This window comes from Labeo rohita, chromosome 12, assembly GCF_022985175.1.
Source record: "Labeo rohita strain BAU-BD-2019 chromosome 12, IGBB_LRoh.1.0, whole genome shotgun sequence".
Lineage (NCBI taxonomy): Eukaryota > Metazoa > Chordata > Actinopteri > Cypriniformes > Cyprinidae > Labeo > Labeo rohita.
Genome location: NC_066880.1, coordinates 4,599,323 through 4,614,739, shown reverse-complemented (window position 1 = coordinate 4,614,739; position 15,417 = coordinate 4,599,323). Strand labels below are relative to the sequence as shown.

Sequence of the window (15,417 nt, the reverse complement as noted above, 5' to 3'; positions counted from 1 at the left end):
TAAAACTGTATTTTATATATATAATATTTTACATTTTACATTTTTTAAAATGTCAAAATTTGGTTGAAATAATGTTACATTGTCTTTCAGTGTAACACAATATGTATGTAAAAATTCAAACATATTGTACATATTTAAATATATAAAAGAATAAGGGAGCATATTATATTTTATTGTGTTTTTATAGTGTTTTAAAGGAGTAAAAAATTCTTACTGACATATGGGCAAAAACTAGGATAGCGGCAAATTTTAAAAATGCAGAATTACAACTAATTCGTATTTGGGGTGAAAGTAACTTGTCTTTTAATATAAAATATTAATATTAATATATCATAAATTGATTTTTTGTTGTAAATATGCCCGCCAAGATTGTTACACTAAATGACATTTTAGTGGGTGTCTTCTGTAAATTAGGGAAAACTGTATGATATTTATAAAAAACAAAAAGCCAATTAAATTAAACAGAAAACTTTTTAGATTAGACTATTAATGTATATATATATTAATGTATATATATAATATATATAATGATTATATATAATATATAATGTATGTAAACCATATTATTTACATATAATTTTATTTTATACACACACAAAAACACACGCAGACAGACACAAAAATGAAATATAAATAAACATAAAACTTATAAATTTTTTATATATTTTATTTTATTTTATTTAAAATATCTGTCTTGTCTGTCTATCTATCTGTCTATCAATCTATACACACAGACACATACATACATACATACATACATACATACATACATACATACATACTTTCCATAGACTTCTATAGATTTTATACTGACCAAACATATTGTCACACACAGCCCTCACAGGAAACACACACTTTCAGATAAACATCATTTACACACACATTGTGGGGACCACACACCCACACACACACATCCTTGTGGGGACATTTGGTCCACACACACACAAGTACACACACACACACACACACACACAATTAAAAATAAATATTACAGTCGGCGCTGATAGCCGTGTGGGCAGTGCGCCGACATGCAACACCGTTGCGCTATGGGCGTCCCGAGTTCGAATCCCGGCTCGACGACCTTTCCTGATCCTGTCCCCTGCTCTCTCTCCCACTTCGCTTCCTGTCCTGTATGATCTGTCCTATCATAATAAAGGCAAAAAGGCCAAAAAAAATCTTTGTTAGTGCTGATAGCCCAGCAGTTGTTGCACTGACACATAGTGCAACTGCGCCTCTGGTGACCCGTTTTTGAGTCCTGACTCGTGGTCCTTTGCCAATCCCATTCCCAACTCTCCACCCCATGGTTTCCTGTCAATCTCTACTGTAATTTAAATTAAATTAAATAAATACTACTGTATACAATTTTATTATACTTTGTTATATTATTATTTATTTAAAATATCTTTTTTAATCTTTTTTTTTTTTATATATTAATATACAAATAATTAATTTTTCCCTTAATTTTCTATTTACTTAAATGGTACTTATTTTCATTATTTTCTTGAAAACTAAAACATCAGATTACTCAACTAACTAAAGATGCACAAACAAGCATTGCTCAATGTTTTGTTACTCTGTCATGTAAAAGCGTAAACCTACTGACAGCCACGCAAATATATCCACCATATACACAATCCTAAATATCAATATTTCTCAGAAAATACTAGTGAAACATCCTGCATTTTTCCATCACTTGGGTCACATATCATCCAGAGTCCTGACTCAACCCTGTTTTCCACAGTATTTCTCACATTTAGTACATCCTAAAGCAATACAGAGAAGAACGCTCAGCCACACGAGAGCGATCGATACCAGCGGCCACTGACTGCAGAGATATTTTCATACTCCAGGAAAAAACAGATGGCAAAAAGCCCAGAACAAGAGAGGCTCTGAAGAGAAGAAAGCAGCTTTACTTTAAAGTGTACTACACAAGGACACACACACACTGCCATTTACGGCTAAATATAAAATGTGAACCGACTGATAAAAAAACCTTGAAGCTTTAGTAGGAGATTTGGAGGGAAAGTCTTTAGCGTAAGCCCCGCCTTAGAAACATTACCAGCCAATACTACCTTAGCAACTGTTGCCGCCCTCCATATCAGTACGGCTTTTACTTATTTTTAAAACATGTCAATGCAAACATTTTCGCATGATTTGGATTTTTGCAGAAATTATCCAAAGATACAGTACTTCAGCACTTAATAGTCAGAAAACGTACCCAGAGAGAACACAAGCATTTTTTAAGCTTGCATAAATCTTTAACTAAATCTTTTTAAAATAATACTCACAGCACAGCAGGGAATTATACTCAGTTTCAACATCAATCAAAACACCCACATTTGCTCCAAGGTAAATAAACGTTTCCTTGGTTCTGACTTGCTGTTTTTAAGTCACTTTACTGCATAACTTAACTATTTATTTAAAGAAAAAATGTGGATAAAATGTCTCGCAGTGTCATAATTCATTCCAGCCCACACAAGAATAATATCCAAACACTTTATAAAAAGTTCTGACTAAAAATTAAAACGTGTAGTTTATTCCAATGGGATTCAAATCAGTTGACTGAAGCCCCGCCCATTTGTGTTAAGCCACTCCCACTACAGACTTGAAGCTAAGTGGGAGTGACAAAATTTTTTGTTAAGCCACTCCCACTATGAGCTTAACGGTAAGTGGGAGTGGCCTATTTGTTAAGCCAAACAAACAAATGGGTGGAGCTTCTGTCAACTGATTTTAATTTGAATGGAACTTATACAGTACTTTACTAAACTTTAATTCTTACAAAAGTGTGTCGTAATGTGAATTACTGCTAAATAATTCAATGTAAATAAATAATTCCTTGCTTCAAATTAAATGTCTGACTAATAGGAAATACTAACATACAGAAAAGTTCCCATCATGGCAACACCCATGAGGTTTTCCCGTGTAAACTGTATGAAGTTCTGCCAGTTAACAAAAGATTTTCATTCGGCAAATTAATTGCACAGACAGTCCCTGTGGAGAAACCTGGGGTAAGTGTTCTGTTCAACCTGAACAGCTTTAATTATCAGCTGCCACCCATGGAAATATATGTAAGGCTGTGTATTTAGAGCGACTGAGTCATTTAATGACAGATGAATTCATTGATTAATTGTGCATGTGCTACAACATATTACGCACCAGTCTGCGGATCTCTCTTTCACATTCTCTCTTGATGCGGTTGATTTCCTCCTGGTGGAGATGGTAGACGCTGCGGATCTCTGCGGCTTTGATTTTGTCAGCTTGAACGGCCATGTTTAACGCCTCCTCCATCTGTCTTTTCACCGTCTTCAGCTCAGAGATCTCCTGCTGCAGTCGCATTCGCTCCCCTTCAAAACTCCTCCTGCACTCCTCTCTCGCCTCCGCCATCAGTGCAGACTTCACCTGTGGCGGCAGAGATAACATATGAGAATTAGGGTCAATAATCGATTGTGACCAATATGTTTTACGAATATTAACCTTTTTAACTCGGTTATCAATTCTTTATTATATGGTTTACTGACAATGGCCCTATTTGGCAGGCCTCTAAAGAACAGCATGCAACAGTATTCAATCGTAACAGCAACTATTTTAATGAAAAATGTTTAAACGATTTAATTAATCTAAACTATTAGTTCAAAAGAAAGAGAAATATTAATTTACAATAAATGGATTGCAAAACAATTCTGAATAATAGTAGTGGCAGTAATTAATATTATTATTATTATTATTATTATTATTATTATTATCATTATTATTAAAATAAACTGAGACAGCATCTTAAAATTCATCCACATAATAATAATAAACAATAAAAATAATAATAATTCCATTATAGTATATTATTATTAATAAGAATAATAATATTACTATTAATATTATTATAAACAGAGACGCCACCTTAAAATGTAGCCACATAACACATACTAACAACAATGATAATAACAACAGAATTAATAATTATTATTTTTTTATGACTATAACAATAAATGTTAAATTCATAATGAATGGTGTTATTTTTTTTTGTATTTTACTATAATAATAAAATAATAATAATAATAACTAAAATAACAATAAATATTATATTTATCATGTATTCTTTTTTAACTTATTTATTTTACTGTTTTATTATCATAAATATGCTTTTATTTATTTAGTATTGTGATCATTTATGATTTTTAGAACAACAATAATAATAATAATAACAATAATTATTATTATTTCTATAATACTAAATATATTCATAATGCATATTTTTCATTTTCTTTTTTATTAATTAATTAATCTTACTATTTTATTATTTTTATTTTTACTATTTTTTATTGCAGTATTGTGATAATTTATTTTATTTCTAATAACAATACTCTAAATAATAATAATTATTATAACTATAATAATAAATATTACATTCATAATGTATGCTTTTTATTTTTATTAATTAATTTATTTTACCATTTTATTTTCATAATTATGCTTTTATTTATGCAGTATTGTGATAATTTATTATTTTTATAATAATAATAATAATAATAATAATAATAACAACAACAATAACAATATTTTTATTATAACTATAATAATAATTATTATAATCATAATGTATGCCTTTTTTTATTAATTAATTTATTTTACTATTTTATTTTCATAATTATGCTTTTATTTTGTAGCACTTTGATCATTTATGATTAATCAGAAATTGCAGCCAGTGGAGGAACTTTCAGTTAATGGTAACCTCTGTACATGTATAATGGGCTATTTCATTTCATTTCCATTCCAAACGGTACCTTATCGGTGGATCCATCTCTAAGGGCACTGTTGAGCGCCTGGAGTCTCTGGATCTCCCCATCTTTGATCTTAATGACCCGCACCAGCTCGGACTCGTGCTGACGTAGGAGCGTTTCCCGAACGCTGTGCAGCTCCCGAAGTTTCTCCTCGTGTAGTTTGGCTTTTAACTCAGTCACCACCACCGTGGACTTGTGCTGCTCGTGACGGACCTCCTGAGACTTCTCCCTTTCCAGCTTACTGACCTGAGGAAATAGATTTAAACTTTACTACTTAAAAACTGATGGGTTCACTCTGAAACTTTCTGACAGACTTTAAACATTAAAATCATAAATTGTATGGCGCTATCTCAGGCTATACATTTGCATATATTTGTTAAGTTGAAGGGATATTTTATGTGTGGTATTTTAAAAAATACAATAGAATACAAATATTTGGAAACAATTAATTGAGGTTGGCATAATGTACAATGAACATTGCGTCATTGTTTATGCAATGCAATGCAATGCTGCACTGCAGCTGCAGGCATTGTTCCTTAATTCAGTGCAGTGCAGAATATATTGAGCGTGTCCTAAAAATAGGAGAGCTATTGTGTCAGGACATGACCCTACAGTGGGACAGGACACGTCCTCTCTCTTCTGACAAAATCTGACACATGCTGCCACAGGCAAGCAATAGTGTAACAACAACAACACTAGTAAGAGAACAAAGACATACCGACAACACTGGAGGAAACTATATTTCAAACTAAAAATGCCTAATTTTCAGACATTGCACTATAGGCAATGAGACTGATTTAAGGTATAATTCCTGTCCGTAGTACTGTAGACAAGTTGAATACTTATGCTGAGTAATTTCCTAACCCAATAAGCAACAATAATAAACATGCTTGCCTTAGCAAACACTACATAAAACTAGGTTGGAGTCTAAAGGAATGGTTTAAAAGTTAAGAGCAGAGTAAAAGTCTCTGCTCCACTGCCTTTTATAAATCTAACTCTGAAAAGCCGACAGCCAGATGGAGGCAGTAACCCTGAGGTGAAATTATATGGCTGACACCACACCACCCTGGACCAGAACTGGGTCAGACGGTCACTGGACACTTTTGCCCGTTTTCAGAGGAATAAAACAGCAAAGAGAAGTAATTCTGGGCCTAAGGGGAGTTTGCATTTTAATGGAGTGTAAGAGAACATGCGGAGACGGGGTTTAGAGTCCAGTGAGAGTCAGCAGTGCTGGAGGCTGCGAGATCCCATTAGCCTCTGGTGAAGAACCAGCCATCCGTGACCTTAAATTAATGTTCAGGGTTCAGTATCGGTTCAGGGCACTATTGACAGCTTTTGTGGCATATTGTTGATAACGGCAGAAAATAATTTAGGCTCATTTACAAAATGTAGGGGTTTTTTTTGACTTACAAAGTGAGTATGAATTAATTTTTATGGTAAGTACTTATTAACATCATGCTATACTTACTAATAATAACATTTAAAAAGTACCTTTTTTACTGTTTTTTATTATTTATGTCTTTATTACATTTCATCTAATGTTATTTTATTTCATGAGTAAAGCAATGGTTGGAACACTAGTGACACATTTTCAATAATATGTTTAAAATACTGACTAAAATCAGTGCTTAACCTGGGTAAGTAAATAAATACACTACAGTCAAAAGTTTTTGAACAGTAAGATTTGTAATGTACAAAGTAAGTACAGCAAAACAGTAACATTTTGAAATAGTTTTACTATTTAAAATAGCTAATTTCTATTTGAATATATTGTAAAAATTAATTTATTCCTGTGATTTCAAAGCTGAATTTGTAGCATCATTACTCCAGTCACATGATCCTTCAGAAATCTTTTTAATATTCTGATGTGCTGCTCAAAAAACATTTATTATTATTATTGTGTTTATTTTACTATTTTATTTTCATAATTGTTTTCATGCTTTTATTTTTGCAGTATTGTGATCATTTATGACTTTTATAATAATTATAATAATAACAATAATTATATATATTATTATATATATTATATTCATAGTGTATATTTTTTGTTTTATTTTTTATTAATTAATTTATTTTACTATTTTATAGTAAAGAGTTTTTTTTACAGGAGATTTTTTTCAGGTTTCTTTAATGAAAAACAATTGATCTGAAACAGAAATTAAATCTTTTGTAACATTATAAATGTCTTTATCATCACTTTTGATCCATTTAAAGCATACTTGCTAAATAAATGTATTCATTTCTATAATGTAATTTCTAAAATTATATATATAGACTCCAAGCTTTTGAATGGTATAGTGTATAATGTTACAAAAGCTTTTTATTTCAGATAAATGCTGATCTTTGTATCTTTCTATTCATCAAACAGTCCTGAATAATAATAATAATAATAATAAAAATAAATATTTTTAGAACAGCAAATTAGCATATTAGAATGATTTCTGAAGGATCATGTGACACTAAAGTTTAATGATGCTAAAAATTCGCTTTGATCACAAATAAATTGCATTTTAAAATATATTCAAATGGAAAACAGTTATTTTAAATAGTAAAAATATTTCACAATATTACTGCTTTTTCTGTATTTTGGATCAAATAAATGCAGGCTTGGTGAGCAGACGAGACATCTTTAAAAAAACATTAAAAATATTACTGTTCAAAAACTCAGTCAGTCATAGAAGTGGTAAAGTGCAAAAATATATATATATATAAATAAATAAAAATAGAGATGTTTTTAAAAGAAGACATGTGCAGTGGTGGACGAAGTACACAAGTTGAGTACTTGAGTAAAAGTACAGATACGTATAATAAAATATTACTCCAGTAAAAGTAAAAGTGCTCCTCTTTCAATTTTACTCGAGTGAAAGTACAAAAGTACCCAATTTTTTATGTACTTAAGTAAAAAAGTACTGATAGATTAATTTTGCAATTTTAAATAGGCTACTTAATTGAATTTTATATTAGCACATATTTGTTTTTATAATCCTACTCATAAAAAAACCTGGGATTTTCCCAAAAAATACATTTTTTGTTGTTGATATGGACTATATTGACGAAAGTGATATAGTAATATTCAGTGTGTAGCTTACACTGCAATGTACCGAGACAAAACAGATTTGACAATCATATATTCAACAGTAAGAAAAAAAAAGTGTTTTAAAGCTTGTTTTGCATAACGTCACAGTTATATATGACATGAGAATAAGGCCTAAAGTTAGCGAGAACATTTTAAGGAAATATTTACATAATGATTATTTCCTTTCCTTTGATAATTACTGTAGTTACCATGATCTGAACATCACATCCTTTCTTTTTCCCTCGGATGTAATCTATCTAGGTGGTTGAATAAAAATATGTGGACTTTATATCTAAAAATTATCTTAACTTAGCACCAGCAAGCAGCTAGACAGTTAGCATCAGCTAACAATATTTACTTATTTTCAGTATAGTTGAATAAACATTATATCTGTCTACTCTAGCTGATCCAAACAATATAAACATTTATACTGTTGCAAAACAATATATAAACAGACGTCACGTAGGGCTAGCATTTTAGTAAAACTGCTAACGTTATATCAGCGAGGAATATGAACGTGCATGAGTTATTTTATTTAAGCTGTTATTAAAATTTTTCGTTTTTGATGTGTCTGAATTCAAGCATTTCAGTGCGCTTAAACAGATCACCTTTTACAGCAGATGTAATTCACAAACAACGGACGGCTTTGACCTAAATATGATTTTCAGTTATAAAAATTAATACGAAAATTCGACCTTGGTAACTTACTTTTCGCAGCATCGGTCGCGCGCACACAAGATCTCCCGGTTTTTACTTGTGAATTCATTTGACTGGAGACTCGCTCTAAACGGATCACTTGAATCAATGAGTTGTCGATTTGAGAACAGCTGCAATCGGATCATTCCAATTCGTGAATGAATCGTTTGGTGCGATTGGCGAATCAGTTTAACAGGTTCATTGAAAAGAATCAGTTTGTTCATGAATCAGACACCGCTTGTGCGTCTCAGAGCACGTGATATTTTATAAGGAGTAACGATATGTTTATGAAATGTAGTGAAGTAAAAAGTACGATATTACGCTTTGGAATGTAGTGAAGTAAAAGTGAAAGTTACTCAAAATAAAACTACTCCAGTAAAGTACAGATACTTGAAAAATGTACTTAAGTACAGTAACGAATTACAACTACTTCGTTACTGCCCACCACTGGACATGTGAAGGATCCACAAATGGCCGTGCGTCGGGGACGGGGTTGCACTAGGTTGGAAAACTCTTTCATGCCACTCTCTGATGTCTGAAGAAACAAAAAACAATGGCATAGAAAAACATCAAAAACCCCTGAATCTCAGCCTTTCTTTCCTGACAGACATGATCTTGACATTATGCTCCGAGGGAGACTGAAACAAGGGTCAGTAAAAAGGACTGAATCTAAACTTTAATGGAAAAAGCATTCAAAGATGCTATTTTCTCCAAACCACATATGCACGTAGACATACTCTATAATGCAAAACTCCCTCCCCAGTCCATAAAAACCATTTATATAGCTTCAAATATGACTAGCTCAATAGTGACTTCAAAAACATGAGCTTATTTACATATGACCACCCATATTTACATCAGCACCTATTCATGCTACAGTGTGAACTACAACAGCATGTGAAGGTCATCCAATCAGAACAGACTTCATTTGCATATCTCCAAGGGTTCAGGAGCCTCTTTAACAGCATCTTTAATTCTAATGGTCATGAAACAGTCATGAACTTTGACTCTTTGACTCATGAACTCTTGAAAAAAAAAAAAAAAAAAAAAAAAAATCAACTACTTTGATAAGGCTGAGTTCAAAATTATCAATAAAAAAAAAAAAAACTTATATACTTATATACTCATATACAGTTTAATCATAAAAAAATGAAGATTTTTCAAGTTTTAATGCACTTAACAAAATAGTGAAAGCAAAAGTATTCAATGCAAAAGTATTCAAAATGCATAAATGAATCTACTATAGTCTGCAAAGGAGTGGAAAAACGTTAAAATACTCAAAGAACTTTACATAAGCTCACATTTATGAATAAAACGGCTTCTGTCACTGTTTGCATTTTGTAAAACACCCACAGATGCAGCAGAAAACATCTAGGCCATGTTTGCATTTTCTTCTGATATTTTTTATTAATTCTAACCCTGAAATGAGAAACAGGCATAAAATATTTTCTCCATAATCATGGTGATTTCACCTTACAAACAGCTGGTATGAAATGCACATCATATTTTGTGAAAAAGTAAGAACTGCTACAGCAAAACAGACACTATTTTTGGAATCAGCACAATAAAATTAGTAGGAAACGAGTATTGTACTTCATTTAGCAAAAATGATGCAGGGCAGTGCTATAAGTGGACTTCACAAAAAAACATGGTATTAAATTATAGGGTCAAGTCAAGTATATTTCTCATCCGTAATAGCAATCCATGCACCAAAACCCCCACCAATCCGCTCCTTTCTGCTCCAATCCACTAAGCAGTAGCACAAACTTGGGAGCGTTTACAAATGGAGACATGCCGCGTGAGACACCAGCACCGTCTCTTTCCATCATACATGAAGAGTATTGTTCATTCAGGCCTAACAACAGTAGAGACGGCTCCTACATCCCCTCATACTGTCAGTCTAAGGAAGCCCATCACAATAGCTGCATTGATGCACGCTGCTAGCAGCAGTCTGACGGCACATCTATGAGGCAGATCTGACAGTTCTCACACAGTGGTGGGCTGTCACTGCGCTCACCAAGACCAGATCTTCATTTTCATGGATGTGCATGCTGACGGCCTGAGAACAAGCCAGTACAGTCACAGTTCATCTCTGAATCACATGCTAAGGCTAAGAAATCGTTTTGTGCTTGACAGTGGCAAAGTGGGGTGTTTATAAAAGGGCGATTACAATATCTTAAAGGGATAGTCAGGGTTATTATTGTTGACTAAAACTGAAATACAAATTCAATAATTTTTTTTTTTTAACTTAAATACGTTGCAGCACTAAAACTATTATGGAAATATTAAAACAGAAACTAAAAAAAAATTAAATAAATATATTTTAACATGATAAAAGCACATAAATTAACTAATAGTTATCACCTTACTTACCCAGTTGATTGATTACACTAATAATTGCAAGCATTTTTTGGATTATGAGTTTTTTAAAATGTTAGGATTAAATATGCAAATGAGGCATTATTTAATGAAATATGCATGCATTTGCATACACTTATAGTACAAAAATCTAAACACTGGATGAAGTCAGTTTCAAAATTCTTGTTTAATTAGAGGGAATGTTGTCAGTCTCATTTTTGTCACTTTATAATTCAGAAAACAATATATTTTCACAATTGTTTTGGGAATAAAATTGTACATAATCAAGTAATTTATGGCTCAGTGTAGGAGAAAAAAAAACTAATTTTTGCCTGCAGTGTCTCCCCTTAATTTAAAATATTAATTAAAAACTATAATAGTATATAAAAAAATTTAAGAGTGGAAAAAGACTGTTTAATTCTAATAGTCAGGAAAGAGTCATGAACTTTGACTCTTTGACTCATGAACTCTTAAAAACTGCAAAAAGGCCTCATGTTAAAGAAGAGTTAAAAAAAAATAACAATGAAAACTTTCCATAGCGTACAGTTTAATCACAAAATAAGAATAAAGCAAACCTTCTAAATGGAAATATATATGTAAAAAACTAATAAAACACAACAAAAGCACATAAATCAGTAAAACTCAAATTAACCAAAATTAAAATGAAAACTGAAAATATACAAACAAATGCTCAATCTAAAATAATAAAAAACTATAATAATACAATATATATATATTGTATTATTATATATATATATATAAAACAAAAAAATACTAAAATAATTATGGGGATAGTTCAAGTCTGTCATTAGTTTTACTCATCTGCATGTCATCTCAAACTTATATGATTCACAAAAGGAGAAAATTTTTAGATTGCTTTTGTCAATAAAAGTTTTAAAGCTTCATAAAAAGCACCATAAACTAGTCTAATTCTGTGCTATATTCCAAGCTTTAAAGCTTGGTGTGAAAAATAACTCATCATTTAAAGTGTTACTCAATGAAAATCTTCCAGTGACTTAATGATTCACTGAATCAGTGAGTTGAATTCAGGTGGATCTGAGTCATTAATTAATCATTCATATGAGGTTTTGTGAATCAGGTTAACTGAATCACTAAAAAGATCTGATTCAAAAGATGATTTGTTCACAAGTACCATGGAAAAGAGCATGGAAACAACCTTCAAAAAGTCTCATTTTGTGTTCTGCAAAACAAGAAAGTGTTTGGTACGAGGGTGTGTAAATAATGACAATTTTTATTAATGGCTATCTGTAAAATCGATTCTGTTTAAAACTGTGTTGTTCTCTCCTCTCCAGGCTCTCTGTTAGTCTAACATGATTCTCAGACACATCATTCACTCCCAAGCAGGACAGAATTCAAGATTCACTTCTGGCTATTTAACAAAAGCTAGCATGCCTTTGAATTTATTTCCCTGCAGATCTTGACATTGAAACAAAACACTTTTTGTTTATCACCAATTATAATGAATCAATTCCCTCTCTCTACAATACAGACACCCCGAATCGTTCCTGAACATTGCATTTCATGTTCCAGCAATCACAAAAGCAATTTTACAGAAAACAAGGTACAGCGGTGTGTTTGACTTTCGGCACCGGCAGTAATTGGCCTGTTAGAGTGTTTTCCCAGTTCTGCAGTACAAGGGTCAGAATATTAAAATAAAACTCTCACACTGCTGAAGAATGTGCACGGGGAAAAAACGCATTATTCCACATCATTTACACTTAACGTACTGCATCAGCAAGGAGAAGTGGATAAAAGTCCTGAATATGACCAAGGACAACATAGCAGGATCTCTGTAGCTATGTGCACAGAATATATATGTATAAGTACACTCACACACACACATAGTGACCACTGTGAGATAATTGAACCTCATTATTCTATCCGCTATACATTTTCTGATAGCACCTATTAAAACTAGTCCGACATTTTCTTAATGGTAGCATTAATATAACCTTGGCTGACGTTATGATGATTAATTAGAGTAATAATGGCGTCCCTTATGACTGTTTTAAACGATTCAGATAATGAAAGGGTCAAGAAGAAGGGTTGGTAAGGGTTGGTTAATATCCTGTGTGATATTTAAATGTATAGTAGAGAATCCTTTCTGCTCGTTGGTGGCCATCAGTACTTTCTAGTGTCCTTTCTTGGAGAACCTCGCTGTCACTTATTTTTCCCCTGAAATGCATGTATTGATCTTGAGAGCCACTGCAGTATGTACACATGCACACAATACCTTTAAAGGAGAAGTCCTCTTTCTGTCTTCAGTCGTAAAGAAATTGTTTTTTGGGGAAAACATTTCAGGATTTTTCTCTATATAATGGACTTCATTGGTGCCCACGATTTTGAACTTCCGAAATGTAGTTTAAATGCAGCTTCAAAGGGCTCTAAACGACCCCAGCCAAGGAAGAAGGGTCTAATCTAGTGAAACGATCATTTTTTTTTTTCTTTTAAATAAAAATTTGTTACTTGTTAAGCACAAAAGCTCATGTAGCACAGGCTTTGGGATACGCGTCCATGATGCTACGAATTAGTAATGGGTCGTTCTTGAACAATTCTTTCATTTTGAACGAATCTTTAATGTGACTCAGGAAGAACAAGTCGTCTCAGGGAGTGATTCGTTTAGTCGTGCATGCGCAACATCCTATTAGGTTCTGTACTGGAATTAGTTCACCTGTTTCGAGTCTTCGGGTTTTTCGAGTCGTTCGTTCATCTTATAGGGCTGTCACATGATGAACGAATGACTCAAACCCGAAAACTTGTCAGATAAGAGGTGAGGTGAGCTAATCATAGACTAAAGACCCAGGTAAACAATGAATTAATCTTTTCTGTTTTTGCATTATAGTTTTTATCTTGTTTGTAGTGTGATCAACGTTTGCGTAAGCAGTGTTAGGGAAGTAACACGTAACATTTTAATTATATTTTGCTAAAATGAACTAAATGACTCGAAAAAAGATTTGTTCATTTTGCTGAACGAGACTCAAAGGTCAGAGTCGGTAAAATGATCCGAACTTCCCATTACTACTACGAATCGCGTCTAAGTTCATCGTTTGTGTACTGAGTATGGCGAAAAACTCCATCTTATTTTCTCCTACAACTTGAGAGGAGGACGTTGTACCTTTTTGTTTGTAAACAGCGTTTACAAACTTACTTGCACTTTCTTAGTCTTTGCGGGTTCGCTTTGTAAACACTGAGTCTGTAGTTCCACCTATGCTCCGCATGACCTTCGACATGAATCACCTTGACGTGATTCAATAGTACGTAGCATTGTGAACGCACACCCCAGAGCTTGTGCTACACAAGCTTTTGTGCTTAAAAAGTATTAAAAAAATTATTTTCAGAAAAAATATGACCGATCGTTTCACTAGATAAGACCCTTTTTCCTCGGCTGGGATCGTTTAGAGCCTTTGAAGCTGCATTTAAACTACATTTTGGATGTTCAAATTCAGGGGACCAATGAAGTCCATTATAGGGAGAAAAATCGTGAAATGCTTTCCTCAAAAACCATAATTTCTTCACGACCGGAGACAGAAAGACATGAACATCTTGCATTACAAGGGGGTGAGTAAATCTTTTGTGAATTGTTGTCCTGGAGTGGACTTCTCTTTTAATAGCATTCTGAATTACGCCGTGTCTTTTCAATGCCCTAATGTTTTAAAATAATTTGTGAATAGGTGTAGTGTAAGTTTATCCTTGCATCTAGAATGTCTTTAGTTCAGAGTAACTGAGACATTAGTGAGTTGTGTTCAACCTCGATCGAATCAAATGAAATGTTCAACAGAGGTTCACACCCATCTGTCAATCATCAGGCCATGAAAAGGATGGTTTGGATACTCTCAAGGCTCTTAAAGACCATCTTGAGATCAACAGGACACAGATGTAATGGACCAAGATAAATCATTTCCCCCTGACCTGCTGTCAGTCACAAGCTAGCCCAGCATTGAACCTGCTTTGACAGAATGCCTATAGTTTGTTTCACCCTCATTGAACACTGTTTCCCAGTGCTAATGAAGCCATAAAGCAGCTAACAGCACACACGTGATGGAGCAACGCAGCCACTCAAACAAAATAAGCCTGGTCCATAAAACATAAGAGGTTCATGACATTGACATTAATGGAGAGAGCATCAAATTTGTTTGGTGTGATTGAATTTAAGGGATTGAATTTCTCAAGTGCTTTTATGTGGAATCAGAGTGAACTAAAGGTGCAATTCAGCACAAAAATAAAATTCAGTCATTACTGACTGATTAAAAAAAATTTAAAAATAAAAATTATTTACTCTCGGATAAATAAATAGACTGACTAAATAAGGCAATACTTGATGATTAAGCAATTACGTAATAAATAATGAAATGGTTTTAATTTTGGGGTAAACTGTTTGAAGGCTGTTTTTAAATCAAATTAATTGTGATGACCATTCCAAAGTTTGGGATTAGAAAGATTGAATTATTATTATTATTATTTTTTTAAATAAGTCTCTTATGCTCACTAAGC

At 32.8% G+C, this 15,417-nt stretch overlaps 1 protein-coding gene across 13 annotated transcripts in view; it reads right to left on the bottom strand.

The window, feature by feature from the left end:
• Nucleotides 1-15,417, bottom strand: part of jakmip3 (Janus kinase and microtubule interacting protein 3) — a 59,456-nt gene that overhangs the window by 35,533 nt on the left and 8,506 nt on the right. For all 13 annotated transcript variants that reach the window (XM_051123832.1, XM_051123829.1, XM_051123834.1 and 10 more), the window contains exons 7-8: nt 4,779-5,021; nt 3,157-3,399 (exon numbers count right to left, since the gene is read on the bottom strand). In XM_051123832.1, the coding sequence (XP_050979789.1) occupies nt 3,157-3,399; nt 4,779-5,021 (486 nt within the window). The remainder of the gene's footprint in view (nt 1-3,156; nt 3,400-4,778; nt 5,022-15,417) is intronic.